At 41.5% G+C, this 15,587-nt stretch overlaps 1 protein-coding gene across 4 annotated transcripts; it reads left to right on the top strand.

The window, feature by feature from the left end:
* Positions 1 to 15,349, top strand: F2R (coagulation factor II thrombin receptor). 4 transcript variants are annotated; one of them, XM_075020091.1, is made up of 3 exons: positions 1 to 268; positions 7,255 to 7,611; positions 14,131 to 15,349. In XM_075020091.1, exons 1-3 carry the CDS (start codon positions 188 to 190, stop codon positions 14,164 to 14,166), a joined length of 474 nt encoding a protein of 157 aa, XP_074876192.1. In that variant the 5' UTR covers positions 1 to 187; the 3' UTR covers positions 14,167 to 15,349. The 4 variants fall into 4 exon arrangements, with proteins under 4 accessions (XP_074876192.1, XP_074876191.1, XP_074876189.1 ...); XM_075020090.1 differs by lacking the exon at positions 14,131 to 15,349 and adding an exon at positions 10,262 to 10,470; XM_075020088.1 differs by lacking the exon at positions 14,131 to 15,349 and having other exon boundaries at positions 4 to 268; positions 7,255 to 10,494.
* The last annotated feature ends 238 nt before the right edge of the window (positions 15,350 to 15,587 follow it).

Below are 15,587 nucleotides of genomic sequence, written 5' to 3'. Positions count from 1 at the left end.
GGCAGGAAGGCGCCCCCGCCTCCCGAGGACGGCTCGGCGGCCCCGGGGCGGCCCTTCCCCGGCCCCAGCCTCCCGGCGGTTGCCGGCCGCCGCGCCTCGGCCGCACTCGCGTCCCTCTGCTCCGGCCGAGCGGAGGGAGCTCCCCCCCACCCCCCCCGCCGTCCCGTCCCCGCCAGGCGCGGTGGCCATGGGGCCGCGGGCGCTGCCCGCGCTGCTGTGCGCCCTGGCCGTCCTCGGCTGCCCGCGCCCGCCGCCGCGGCCCGCCTCGGTGAGTCGCTGCCCCCCGCCCCGCGCGGGAGAGCTGCCGGGGGGGCGGAGGGAGGGAGAGGCGCCCCCGTCCCCGTCCCCGTCCCCGTCCCCGGCGGGGGTCTCCTGGGGAGCGGCGAGCGAGGAGCCCGGCCGCCCGGCGAGCTGCGGGCGGCGGCGGCGGCGCTCGCCTTGTCGGCGGGGCCGGAGCCGTGCGCCCCGGCGGAGGAGTAGAAGCGAAATACGCGTTAGCGCGCAGCATCGCCGGGCCGGCACGTCGGCAGGTCAAGGGTCTCCCGCTTCGAGGGTTTAGCCGGAGCTTCGGGTCGGGTTGTCTTCGGCGTTGTGAAACGCCGCTCTAGGTTTGTTCTCATAGCAGCCGCAAGAGAACAGGCTAAACCAGAAGGTCACAGCAGCGTCAGACAGATACTTGTTGAGAGCTGTTTTTCTGAATGAAGGAAATGTCATAGATCTGAAATACGTAGATCTGAGAAAGATGCCGTGCCACGGGTGAGGTTAGTGATGGTGAAGAATGGTTTGCTGTTGTCCCGTGGCTAAGGAGGCGGCCGGGCAACAGCAGGTTGTGGTGGGAAGAAGTGACCAGGCTGGCGAGCCGTGCTGGTGGACCTCCTTGGAAAACTGGCATTGCCTTTCATTAACAACTTCAGAAGGTGGAATGCCAGCTGAATTTGCAGGTAGCCCAGATTCGGAAGATCTGCCAACGCAAAATAGTTCAGAATATCCACCACGAGTAGATGACCTTCATGCTTATTCAACTGGAAACAGCACCAATAGCAACATCGGTGCTGTAACTGGTGTGACCACGGATCCGTCTAGCTCAGAGCTTGTCTGACAATGCAGATGCTGAGGGAAGGAAGGTAAGAGAAGACATGCGTGCATCTAACCTCCCAGTTTCAGGTAGAGGTACAACAGTACAAAGGGCAAGATTTATGCATTTAGAGTTTAGCAACATTTTTTTCTGTAAAATTCAGTTTAACGTTTCTTTTCAATCACACAGTGATCATAGTGCTGCTGTACAAATAACTTAGCCCCATGAGATGCCTGCTGGGAAGACTCAGCTCAAGCTCTACATACAGAAAAGGGCTGGTTAGAGGAACAGCTAAGGGGAAATTTCAGAGCCTGGCATACTTTGACTACTAAAATGAAGGCTGAAGGGGGACGGAGCTGGTGCTTGTAATTATGCTGGGAGGGAAGTATCAGAGAGGACAAATAATTTTGGCTAATCAACTTTTTGGCACAAGGACAAGTGGGAATGAAGAGATCACAGTCATGTTCATATTGGAATTCTAAGTAAACTGTCCTTATTTTTTTTTTAAAAAAAAAAAGGTGTGTGTGTAAAAGACAAATTATACGTGTTAATGCTAGAAAAAAAGATTGTACTGTTGGGTGCCATTCTTCCAGTTTATGGAAACATTCAAACTTGTTTTCCTGCCTTTGCAATTATAGTCTTCATTAAAGAGCACCCTAAATTACAGTATTTATTTGCTGCTTCCATAGGAAATAATGATTGAAATAGTTACTGTATTACATCACTAGGAAAATAAAAATTCAAAACAAGTTACTTCATGCACAGTAGAACTAATAAAGCCTGGCCATCTGAACATGTCTTCTGCTCTCCTTGTGCTCGCTCCTACTGTAATAATAGCATTTCCCCACTGCCCCGGATAGCCTTCCCTGTTTCCACCAAAATGTACTTAATTCCCATCACCCATGCACTGCTGTATCCCCAGGTCTGCTCTGCCCTTGCACCTGCGGCTTCTCCCTTGCTTTTCCCTTGGTTCTTCAATATCCACAGTTACTATGTTATTGACCTGTGCTGGTCCTGTGGGCAGGTGAAAAAGCAATAGCTCGGCAGTGGGTTGGTGCTAGGTGCTTGCAGATTAGCTGACCAGGTGCTGCCGAGGTGGCTGGCTGAGGACTGAACCTGCCCAGACTTTCCTGCATTGGTACACTGATAGCCGGATAGAGAGATGTTGTCGTTGCTTGAAGCCAGCACCTGTGGGGAAACAGATTGAGAAAGGAAAGCAAAAAGCAGCAGCCATCTGGTTGCAAGAAAACAATACTTCAGGAAAATGTGTGCAAATTGTTACTACATCACTCGTGTAATACAGTAATGAGTTTTGTATAAGCAGAGATGTGGGCTGAAGAAGATTTTTAAAAGACAGTAAGGTGTTTACTTTTAGAAGAGAAAATAATTGTCATCTGTCCTACAAGATTGTGTCTTACCTTGTTTATAAACATGTCTGGCAGGCACTTCACATTCTGCCTGTGAGTACCTAATTTATGGGCCACTAAGTAATTTAGATTCTAGACGCTTATCACTGCAGGTTATACAAAGGGGAGATAAGAGAAACCGACTTTTTGTTATAAGCCAGCGGTATGGGTGCAGCTGTCATCGGTAATGCCCAGAAATCGGTATTAATTGTTGTCCAGCAGCATATTTAATTGGCTTGAGTAGGAGCCTGTTCTTTAGTTTTCCACCTCACAAAGATACCCCCTGGGACACGAACACTGCTGGTTTGTAACGTGTTACCCAGATTTATGGGTCTACAGAAATACTTAGAAATCTTCTAGAGCTCCAGAGTGCTTTTTAAGATTGGTTGAAGCTGTTAATGTTTTTTTGGTCTCTGCTTCTCCTGTCACAGAACAGTATGTGCAGTAGTCCTTTGCATATGAAAGTAGACATAAATTATAAAATAGCTCTGTGTAAAAAAAAAAAAAAAAAAAAGCAGTATCTTTCAGGGTAAGCAGAATATGCATATGCTGATTGTGAGACCAGCAATATGTAGTACTTGATGGAAAACAGCACAGTGTAGATTGTTAAAATCACACAATCCCAAACTTACTGAGCTTTCTACATAATTTCTCTATGTCCTTGTTGGAGAATCAGTGCAAAGACCACAGGCAGCAAAAGAACACTTTAGGCAATTTGAGCATCATGCTGACTCAATGTAATTTTTGCCCTTCCAAGTCCTTATTGGAAGCAAAGAAAAGATTCTATGTGTATCGTATCTATATATGCAGTGTTCTGACTGCACAGCACAAGGATAAAACCTCAGTGATTTATCCCGCTCTTCCTTTGTTCTTAGTTTCTTAGTCCTGTTCTTTCATACCTATTTACAATTTACAAATACTTTGGTACGGCTGTCAACTCTGTCATTTCAGCAATGAGAATAGTCATAAAAATAGTAATCCACCAGGCTTGACCTCTTCCAAAAGGATCAAATGACAGCCTAGCAAAAATAGGATGACTGAACATTTATGAACATCATACAAGCTTTACTTCTGTTTTTCTAACAGATTATTTGTATTGCTAAAAATTAGTAAAGCTGTAGTGAAATATGTTTTAGGCAAATGATATCTACAGCTTTCAAACAGCTAGAAAGGAACATCTGTCAGATTTTGGTATAGCTGTAGCTATGTAAGAGTAGTTTTAAAATCTTTTCTGTAGAGCTACTGTATTGGCTGTCTTGTCCTGTTCCATCTTATAGTTAATGCCCGTTTCCCATTACTGACTTTTACGCTTATTGTCAAGATTCATTAGAACTTTTGAAATAGTATAACATCATTTCATCCGCTTCCCTTCTTTGTATAAATATCTGATCATTGGCTTTTTCAAATAAACACTGACACAAAAGGAATCCAGAACCTCAGGGCAGTAACTTCCCTTCTGTTTCAGAAAGCATGAAGTGCACTATTGTTTTTTCCAATAATACACAGACGCTGTGTCATACAAACATATAAGCAGCTTTGCAAAGGAAAAGAACTGATATGTAGCTATCAATCTTTTAAATTAAAATTAAATTGAATTTGATCAAGTAAGTTTAAATTCCCACTCTCTATATTATCAAGTGGCAAAGAAATAGCAAGTTTGAAGTCTCATTGCATTTTTCCATAGAGCTGGCTTTCAAGTAGTACCTCATGTCATCTAAGTTCAAGGTGGAGACATGGACTGAGCACAGGACACGGCACGGAGGTGTCATTAACAGCATCAAGGTTGAGTTCAACTCTGAACTTGGAAAGTCTTTGCTTAAACAAAGAACACATAGTTTTCACCAAGTCAAAGAATTATTCCAGACAATTTTAACTAAACTAAAATAATGTATGAGATGTTTTTTGTCCTGAATTATTGTAATAGGATTCTACCTTTAGAAAAGTTTGATAATGGAGTAATGCAGACTCTAAATCCTTTCATCTAATAAAGTTGTATATAAGTTAGCTCCAAGAATTCAGGATATAATTAAAACTATTTCCAATGTTCAGGTAACTATAAGCAATAGCTAAGACAGAGGTCAGTAGTTGATAAAAGGTAATTGGCCCAATCACTGGGTTTTTTTCCTTTAGCATATTTTCATACTGTTCTAAATTAGGAGTCACTGACGAGAAATGGGTCAGGTTACTGGCAAGGGCTTCCACACTAAGTGACTTAACCTCAGTCATTAAGGGTCAGTGGCTCTGGCTGGTTTGCTCACTAGTCCTCAAAAAGTGCACTGCAGCAGCGCGAGCTGAGGTGAGGCAGCTCAGGCAAAGCCCTTCAAAGTTCAAGGATACTGGGATGAGTGAGGTGCTTGCTGGAAGCACCTCAGTTAACATGTCATGGAAAAGTCATCTTGGCAATACAGTTCCTGACTGCAGACACAGGTTTACCCTCCTTCTCATCAAGTCCATTTATATCTGTGTTCCCCAAAAACATGCCTTCCTCACATGAAACCATGTCACCTCTTCATTTGGTTCTCCACACTGTTCTTCAGTGGTTGCAAAACCAAAAAGGACATGTAGACCTTGCATCATTGTCTTCTGTTTCAGAAGTCTTCTGGTTTAGAAATGTCAGTGGAAGAAATTTGTATTCAGAGCATTCAAAGTCTTGAATTTGTAAAACTTGTATGTACTGGAGATACCAGAGGTACTGTTCAGGATTTTTTGTCACTCTTACTGATGTCTTTACCATGGAGACAAGCCTCTGGGCATGAGAAATAAGGTTTTTTTCATTCAAGTATAACTACAATCTTCCCAGAAGAGATGAATACTGGTGGAGTCAGTTGTGACAGATTTCTATTGCAATGATAATTAAGTACTGGAAATCGCCTGTTTGATGTCAGCCACAGGCTGAAGTTAGAGGTGTTAAATATAACTTGTGCTGCATCTGAACTGCTGAACTAAGAGCTGACTCCTTGAGCCATCCAACTGCTTGGACTAAACTTTTTAAGTGAGGTTAAAGATTAAGGATCTAAAGTTTTGCCTTTTGTTACTGTTCTCTTTTAGACGGCAGAATAGACCCTTGTATAAATTGGTTTAGTGCCCTTCTGTGCAAACACTGAATCTCACATACTTCTGTGTATTTGTGTTTCAGTAAAAGTACTAAATTGTTCCTACTGCAGTCTACAACAAGCTCCCAGGCTGAAATTCTCATCCAGCATCTTTTTTCTGGCCTGCAGAGGTTGCAATCTAGTCACTTTGCATACGAAAACCATTATCTTAAACACTTCCCCTCTTTTGTCCCGTCTGCCCCTAGAATGCTGCTGTGACACAGCATGATACATACAGCACAGCAGCTTTAAAAAATCCCCAAATATCCCTACCACTCCTCATCTCCCCCCACATTCAAGTCTGATTTTCACCAAAATTCAAGCTGGGCAGGGCCCTTCTCACACAGACAGTGCACAAAGGGAGGTAACTGCCTGCTTAAAGCTGCAGCCACTCCTCTCTTTGCCATCTGCCTGCTTCAGATGCTTTTGTTCATATCTGCATAAAAAAAATCGTTTGAATTACTGTAGAACAAATAATTGCTTCTAATGAGTAGCATCTTAGACGGGTGAATCATGCCTGTGTACTTTCAGCTCAGTGATTCAGGCTAGCACACCTTCACTTTTATTTCAGTTGTCTAGGTTTCAACAAAAGATCAGTTGCACAGCTAAGCAGATGAATGGTTACTTAAGTAGTAGTAACTTTCTCACTTCTGCCTGCCCATAATATGTTTTAATTATCCTACACCTAACTAGATTGAGGCAAAGCTGAAAACAACAGTCTTCCAAAATAGGTCTCCATACAAACAACTTTTATGCAGTAATGTCTAAAGTAGGAATTTTGTTTGTTGTTTTGGGTTTTTTTACATAAATAAACGCATACCACACATTCAACACTTTGTAATGCTAATTTCCTAACTTGTTACAGCTATATTCAAAAAGCAGAGATACCCTGTCCTGACACTTTTCTTCTCAGTCACAGCCACCGAACCATGCTGCAGAAGACGCTGCTGTAGAGGGAACACTAGTGGCGGGTTTCAGCAGTGCCCCGAGGGCATGCATGCAGTCCTCGGTGATGCACGCTGTGGCGTAGGATAAGTAGAACTGGGGAAGTGTTTCAGTGCCATCTGTGGCTATCTGTCTGATACAAGCAAAAGGTTGATCCACATCCACCTTGAAAACTGCATGCAGACTTCTGCTGTCTGTCTTGATGGGGGCCATTGGGTTGAGTAAGATGTCTCCAGAGCACACAGAAATATTTCAGTAACTCCATGTTTTAATTACACTTGTAACTTTTTGTTATTTTGGTGACGAGTGCTTCTAATGGGAATTTTGTGTATGCATGCTAGTATTTATCCCAGCACCTCATTTCTTACAAACTGTATGAAGGGTCTGGCAAAGGCAGTTCAAGGGTGGCAAATTTACTGCTGTATTTGTGTTGAAGTAGCCTGAAGAGAACATAGATGAGATTGGGTTCTTAAGCACAGAGAGAGTCTCTACCATAAAAAGCTTCCAAGCTACGAGACAGGAGACAAAGGAGGACATCTTATCCAAACTTGTAACAGGAACTAAAATAAAAAGGGCTGGACTAACTAAGATCTTCAAGCAGTCTGTACTTTGAATCAGGAATTAACATTATTTTGTGTTGCTAATATGATCTTAGCTTTCCTTTTTGAAAGGTGTTTTTGTTTCCCGATAGCATGTAAATATTGCTTATTAATCGTAATACTTTATTATTTTTCAGCCTCCCCACATTAACAGCAGTATGCCACGGGTCAGAAGTTTTGTATTCTCTTCTATAAGTCACCAGGATGACCCTATACCTACTGAAGGTGATACTGAAAATGACTTGGAAGTTGGATCCGGAGCCACCAATCAGACTGGATCGTTCCTGCGTGAACAACAAACAGTGTCAGTGCAGACAGCAAGATACCTCACAAGTCCGTGGCTGACGCGTTTTGTTCCTTCAGTTTACACCTTAGTGCTTGTGCTGAGTCTCCCTCTGAACGTTACAGCGATACTCGTGTTTCTGAAAAAAATGAAAATTGAAAAGCCAGCTGTAGTGTACATGCTGAATTTGGCCCTTGCAGATGTCCTGTTTGTAAGTGTGCTTCCTTTTAAGATTGCTTATCACTTTTCTGGAAACGACTGGGTTTTTGGACCTCAAATGTGCCGTTTCATCACTGCTGCCTTCTACTGTAACATGTACTGTTCAATAATGCTTATGACGAGCATAAGCTTCGATCGCTTCTTAGCGGTGGTGTATCCCATGCAGTCTCTTGGGTGGCGTACATTAACACGTGCCTCGCTGATTTGTTTCATCATATGGCTTGTAGCAATAATTGGTGTTATACCTTTTCTCATCAGAGAGCAAACAATGGAAATACCCAAGTTAAATATAACTACTTGTCACGATGTGCTAAGAGAATCTGAACTTCATGGCTATTACCTCCACTTCTTCTCCATCTTCTCTTCTGTGTTTTTTGTAGTGCCATTTATAATTTCTACTGTATGTTACGTGTGTATCATTCGATGTCTTAGTTCTTCTACCATTGTTGCAAAACAAAATAAGAAGACACGTGCCTTGCTCTTGTGTGTGGCTGTTTTTTCTGTTTTTGTTATTTGCTTTGGACCAACAAATGTCCTCCTATTAATTCATTATATCCATTTTTCTTATGATAACAGCTTAGAGTTTCTCTACTTTGCCTATCTACTCTGTGTTTGTATCGGCAGCATTAGCTGTTGCATTGACCCTTTTATTTACTACTATGCTTCTTCTCAGTATCAGAGACAATTTTTCAGTCTCTTCAACTGTAAAAAGACTTTAGATCCTAACAGTAGTAACAGTAGTGGCCAGTCAATGTCTACCACAAGTAGAAGGGCTACATGCTCTACTAATGTGAATAACAGTGTCTACAGGAAATTACTAGCAATGCATTGAGATAACGTGTCTTACACATGCTTATTTCTTAGACTATTTCAGACAAAAAAACCACTGTATTATATCCAAGAAATGCAAAACCTTAAACCAACTTGTTGTACAATACATAGTTCTATGGATTCAAATAACTCTGTATATGTATATATACAGTATATGTAAATAGGTTAATGTAGAGGGGAAAAGTAATTTCTTAATAATAGTTGTTGAGTGTTTTTCAAATAAACTACTTTTTATTCAGACAAATTCTTTGCATTGTTAGTTCAGTTTATTGCAGGGGTTTTATGAAATTCCATTTTAAGATTTTGAACTGCATCAGGTTGCTTAAATTCTTACTTATGGAACCATTCCATCTATCCAGTACTTCCTGAGGAAAGTGAAAATATCTTTCCAGGCTTGCTTTTTTTTTTTTCCTAATTGGCATTATTTCTGGAATTGTGTGTAAACTTCATTTTCTTAGCATTATTTTGCATCTTGGACACTGAAACTTTATTTTACATTTTTATATATTCCACTTCAAAACAGACTGTATGGTTCTAGGAATGTAAGCAACTGAAATATAGCTATTGATTGGTGCAGTGTGTCAGAGGAGATAATTCTCAGCAGCTAGAACTAGCTTTTCCTTTGGTGTTTCTACCATTAGTGTACACTAGGCATCTTGGTTAGGAATGCAGTATTTTTCATGATTGATTTCACAAAAAATTGTGAAATTTTATTTCACAATAAATCAATGTTGAATGGCTCTCCAGAAAATATACTGAAAAAGCCATATTCATCATCTTGTTACAGAGCTTGCAAATGTGTGCTTTTGTGTATGTGATTAATCATCATGCACGTGTTTAGGACTTGGAAATATCCTTTATCTCTGCCAAGTCTGGATGGTTTTTATGGTTTACATTGTGTTCACATCTACTAAAATTGCTGTGGTACAAAGCCCAATAGCCAACTTCATTCTATGTAGCATTCTTTTACTACAAGGGACGCTAAAGCTGAATAACAGGAACTCAGTTTTAGAAACAATCGTGTAGGTAATAGGACTGTACACAAAAATGGAAATCAAATTAAGTAGGATTTAGTTAATGTAGGATTTGCCATAGGAATCTGCCAAGAAGTACAGCAATGGATAAAAGATGTCTTCAGTCCAGCACAAAGGATGAGAAACCTAATCTTTTTGCAGTACAGTGTGACAGTAAGAAACTTCTTTCTAACCATGATCTCTTGTCGATTTGTGTCTGTTCCTTGATGGACCTAAGTATAATTAAGTATTGTATTACCACAGTCTATATTTTTGTTCTCAAGTATTTGCTAATTTCTAAGTACATGAGCACTAAAAATACATGTATATGGAGTTAGAAAGGCTAAACCCCCACAAATGTTCAAGAGACATACTCAGTTACATTCTCATTTTCTTTAATATCATATTAGGGGTAGTTTTGGTATTCAGCAAAATCCAAATGCATCTTAAGACTACGAACATCCACTTCTTGCTGGCAGAAGAAATTACCTCTGTGCTTTATGTAGTTACAGGCTGGGGGACTGCTCTTTAGATCTGTTACATGGTTGGAATTTGTTTCAATGTCACAATGTTTTGTTTCATGACAGTGGGGGTTTTTTAGGTAGCCAAAAGGGGTTGTCTAGTCTGCTTTGCAAGGGGCAGTATTACATGCTAGGGTGGAAGGAAACGTACGTGGAAAACAGCACGGCAATCATAGCGATTATTTATGTCATTTTGCTCTGTGCTTGGGTGGTTTCACTTGTAACCTCTGTGTGCTTGAGAACATTTGCAAATGAGCAACTTCTTCCTACCTTATAGGGTGAAAAAATGAGAGGGGTGAATGCAGCTGTTTATCCTCATGGCTAAGAGCATCAACAAAGATCCTGAATAAGAATGACTAAAAAAGATTTTATGCATGTTTGTAAACCAGTATCCCAGCTCTGCCACGCACACTGCTGAAGTTGGGTTTGCTGATGATCCAGCTTGCACGCAAGTGAAAAAAAAAAAAAAAAAAAAAAAAAAAGCAATTACACCACAGAACCTTTAAATAAAAAGGACTGACAAACCTAAGTAGACTTCCTGACTTTTTGGTAATGAGCTAAAATGCTGAAGTTGCCTTTGGAAAGTATCTTTAGGTTGCCTATGCATGTTTGAAAACGCAACACTTGACAGGCTTGAGGAGGGGGCCCATGCAAACTTCATGAAGTTCAACAAAAAGGCAAGTACAAGGTCCTGCACCTGGATCAGGGCAACCCCTGCTATCAACACTGGCTGGGGGATGAAGGGATTGAGAGCATCCCTGCAGAGAAGGACTTGGGGGTACTGATGGATGAAAAGCTGGACATGTGCCAGCAATGTGTGCTTACAGCCCAGAAAGCCAACCATATCCCGGGCTGCATCAAAGGAAGCGTGGCCTGCAGGTCGAGGGACTTGATTCTGCCCCTCCACTCCACTCTGGTGAGACCCCACCTGGAGTACTGTGTCCAGCTCTGGAGTTCTCAGCACAGGAAAGACATGGACCTGTTGGAGCAGGTCCAGAGGAGAGCCCCAAAAGTGATCAGAGGGCTGGAACACCTCTCCTGTGAGGACAGGCTGAGAGAGTTGGGGTTGTTCAGCCTGAAGAAGAGAAGGCTCCGGGGAGACCTTATAGTGACTTTTCAATACTTAAAGGGGGCTTATGAGAAGGACGGAGACTTTTTACCAGGGCCTGCAGTGACAGGACAAGGAGTAATGATTTTGATCCGAAAGAGAGTAAGTTTAGATCAGATATAAGGAAGAATTTTTTTGCAATGAGGGTAGTGAGACACTGGAGCAGGTTGCCCAGGGAGGTTGTGGATGCCCCATCCCTGGAAGCGTTCATGGTCAGGTTGGATGGGGCTCTGAGCAACCTGATCTAGTTGAAGATGTCCCTGCTTATTGCAGGGTGTTGGACTAGGTGACCTTCAAAGGTCCCTTCCAACCCAAACCGTTCAATGATACATGCATACGCATGCTATTTATATTGATGCTCTGCAAGTGCTTCTAGCAAGCTTCTTGCTAGCCTGCTAAATACAGAGAGGTGATTAACAAAATTACCACACAGCATAAAACATACAGCAAATGTCACCTTTTCATAGCAAATGAAGCATTAACAGTTACTCCTCCTTTTAAGCTCCCACACCTAGTGTCATACCTCTGCTTTCTGTTTATATTTTGTTGAGGCTTCAGCTCAATTGGATTGCAAAAAGAAGCAAACTGCTATGTGACTGGAGGAGTCTCATACCAAGGCAGTGGCAGCTCAACTCTTTCTGAATTTGGCATTTCTGTGCAACTGGTTAGTTGGAACATGCTACAGTTATGAGTCTCTGTTTTGCTGCTGTATTTGATGGCAAGAAGAAGGGCAGGACCTGCTCAAGCAGCACCAGTTTATGGAGCCAACCTCAGGCACAAACAGCATCTGCAAAATAGGTTATAACTACTGAGCACAGCCACGCAGCAAAGCACAATGTGGTAAGCTTTTGAGGAAACTGAACTACAAGAGTACTGCAATTTAGACTGAATGCTTAAGCTAACAGGAAAACCTAACCATCTCTTCATGCTTGATGCACCCTTGCGCTGCTAGCTGGGAAAGAAAATGAACCTTTTGTTTCAAGGGGAAAGGGAAGCAGTAAAAATCTGACCAAAAGAAATGAAGCCCATTAATGTTACTTGCTGTTTAACCCATATGATCTCCTCCTCACTTTTGGGGTTTTTTTTCATAATGTCAGGGTTAAGCTGCATCATTTGCTGTATGAAGCAAGCTAACAAACAACATTTGGAGATGAGAAGGTGTCAGGCACTAAACATACATGAGAAAGCTTGCTAATATTCCAGATATGCCAGCTTCATGTTGAGGCAATACTGGCAAGGGCAAGATTTGTAATTAGCATGGTTTCAGTTGGCAAAACACCTCATATAGCAGCTGTGATTGGTATAACTTATTTCACAGGGGAAGGTTTGCATAATTTAGCATGGCAAGGATTTTGCAGGGATTGGTGCGTTCGCACTAGAAGCATTTCATCAGTTAATGCCAAGCATGCATCTGCCTTACAACCTGCTCCCTGCAGCCTGACTGCAGACAAAGTATGGTCTGCTGGCTCTCAGCTCTGTTTCCCTATTTAGTTGAATCCTAGCCAGAAATGTGAGCATGGTTCACAATGGCTTGCATCAGGCAAACTGGATCAGGCCACTGGATCTCTCCCTACTTGAGACAGGATCCAGAAATGCAAAGAGTGTAGAAGCTGGCTAGCCGATCACCAGCTATGGCTTTGCACCGGAGCTCTCCAAGAGCTGGGGGAGGAAAGAGAAGGGCCTGGTGTGCCGGGTGCAATATTTAAGTCAATTCCTGGGTAAGGCCTTTTTATTGATCATTTTCATCTTTTTTGATCTGATTACAGTTTGATCTTGCAAGATGCTGAGCAAATTAAAAAATTAATGAGACCTCTCACGTATTTAAAATGAATGAAACCTCTCACACGTTTAAAATTAATAACCCACATAAGTGCTTTTTCATGGCATTTTGTATTTTGCAAGTGCTATAGAAATGGTATAGTGATAGCTAATACAGCTGGAGAAGCTGAACAAATAACATGCTATAATCCAAGTCAACACTAGAGAGCATTAAAATAACTAGGTATGGCTGTTGTTAATTTGGCTTGTTGGGGGGAAACCATAAGGAACCAGATCTGAACATCACACCGAACTGTGAAATACTGATTAGCCCTCTAAAAAAACATGTGGATTTGGAAAGGTGAAAAAGTATTGAAAATGTGTTGGAAAAGTAGGTGACAGTATTTTAAAAAGAACCTGTAAAAAGGTTCAGCAAAGTTATGGGGAATAATTTCTCTTACCTTTGTGCCTTATACCAGCCTTATAATAGTGGTGCCTGTACCACCACAAACAAGCTTCTCTCCTAAAAAAACAAGGCCTGACATTTAAAGCATGGCACTAAGCTCAAATACATGGCACACAGCAACATAACTCCATCAAGGTCAGAGTTGATGAAGACAACCTACAGTGAAGATCTGGTTTGGTGTTCCCTCACCAAAATAAAAATTAATGAAATTGAGCAAATCCATCTTCATTCTGTAGTAAGACTGGGAAAAACATTTTCCTTACCTTTGTTTGATCAGGTTTGGGGTTTGTGTTAGGAATTTGGGGTCTTGGGGATATTTTTGCCCTGCACTATTACATACTACAGACAGTATTCCTTGGGAAGTTCTCATGTGTGTTTTTTTCATCCTTGTGTATGGGGCAGCATTTGCTGAGGCAGCTGTGAAGGCAGTGCCACAGGGCCTGGGTACAGGGCTCTCCCAGCTCATCCTCCTTCTCACACTGGCTTGCCATGTTGCTCCCTTCGACTGAGCTAGAGATGGCAGGCAGGACACTGCTGCTTCCTTCAGAAGCCTGAACACAGAAAAGGAAAATAACTGAGCAGATGTTCAGAGCCAGATTATAAATATTGTATCACTGTTGGCTCCTTATAGTGTTCTTTTTTTTTTTTTTTTTTCAGTTATATGTTTAAATAATTCAGATTTTTGGTTTATAAACAGGAAAGAGCAATCCCCATCAGCAATACAGGAAGCAGGATAGGATCCTAAGACCAAACCTTTTAAATCTTTGTTTCAGCCAGATACTGAAGTCCATCCACTATGTTTATGTTCCAGCAGGTGTGGAGCCTCCCTTCAACCCTGTGTACCTGCTAGAAGGGGGTACGGTGGTACAGAAGCCAGTGGTACCACTGATGGGAAGTGATGCTGCTGAACACATGCTGTAAGAGTCTGCTTCCTTTCCCACAGAGCGACACTTAATTAGAAACAGGCGTCCAGCTCCGGAGGGTGCGTTTCGTCACTGCCACCTCCTACTATAACGTCCTGTTTACTGAAACATCCCTAAATGCTGAGTGTTTCTTGTCCAAGACAATATCCCACACAGTCCTCCTCACAGCAAGGTGCCTTGGGGATCTACTTTCAAATCACACGGGTTTTACTGTCAACTAGTTAGTCTTTACTCGTTACAACTTAACCCACTGATTTAATTGTTTCTTTTCTGATACAGTCACTCTTGTGATATTCCTCTTCTCTTTTCTTTTTTACAATGAACAATTTTTACTTCCTATTCCAATCTTCCATTGCTCATCAATATTATTGCAAAGTCAAATGGAAGAAGATGTGTTCTTGCCTGCAGCAGACTTGTGTAAAGTGGTACCACTCACATCTGACATGTTTTCCAGGAACCATGAAATGCAAGAAATTTGTTAAGTTAAAAAATCAGGTCACCTAGCATAACTGGAATAATTGCATAGGATGTATGTGGATAAAGCTTTACAGATGCCTAAAGCACATAGTACTGAGAACTCAGTCCCGAATGGGGAAGAACAGAGAAAGGGAGGGAGAAAATGTTGTTACCCAAACTTTTACATTGTTTTATCAGCCTGTTCAAGTGCTAATAAATCTCCCGCCTTCAGAATAATTCCAAGAATATTTTTTTTGCATGCTTTTCCTATAGGTCACATAAGAAATAAACCTGTATATCAGTGCCACTTGTAGAATTTCTTTCAATTTATTTTTACACTTTTTTTTAGTCTCCACCTTTGCTGGCTCTAAGAGGTACATGCAATTCTACCCAGCAAAGAATATAATACATCTACTTAGTTATCACAGCTTTAATGTCCAAGAAAATGAAAAACATGCTGCTGAAGATTCTGCTTTCTATTACTTAAACTCAAGCTAGGGGTGACCAAGAAAATATTACTCCTGCCACTGAAAATTACATTTACAGAGGCTCTGAAATTCAGCTTAGATCTCTTACTTTGCTTTGACATTTTTTTTCCTATTTTTATTTGGATATTATCTTCAGTAAAAATTTTTGAAAGGAGGGACTTACTGCACTTCCCTCACTAGTTGAAACATATTTGTAAATTTGCTGTGAACTATGTGGACATTTTTCATTAAATGGTTAAATTAAAATATTTCTAAGCTTTTTATATCTCTGCATCAAAGATACTGAGTTTTATTAATGAAAATTCTTTCAAAATTACATTTAAAACATTAAGACTGTTTAAGAGACAGGCTTGTCTAAAGGGATATTATTTTTCATTAGCCCAATGGATACATTGTGGAGGGAG

The sequence above is a fragment of the Buteo buteo genome, chromosome Z, assembly GCF_964188355.1.
Source record: "Buteo buteo chromosome Z, bButBut1.hap1.1, whole genome shotgun sequence".
NCBI lineage: Eukaryota > Metazoa > Chordata > Aves > Accipitriformes > Accipitridae > Buteo > Buteo buteo.
Note: the sequence above shows the minus strand (reverse complement) of the source record. Positions and strands in the feature narration are given on the sequence as shown.

What these genes read in the sequence shown, in the direction of transcription:
- F2R (XM_075020088.1), top strand. Translation starts at nt 188, where the DNA reads ATGGGGCCGCGGGCGCTGCCCGCGCTGCTGTGCGCCCTGGCCGTCCTC. An exon ending in CGCCGCCGCGGCCCGCCTCG is followed by an intron (nt 269 to 7,254) that starts GTGAGTCGCTGC and finishes ATTATTTTTCAG; the next exon opens with CCTCCCCACATTAACAGCAG.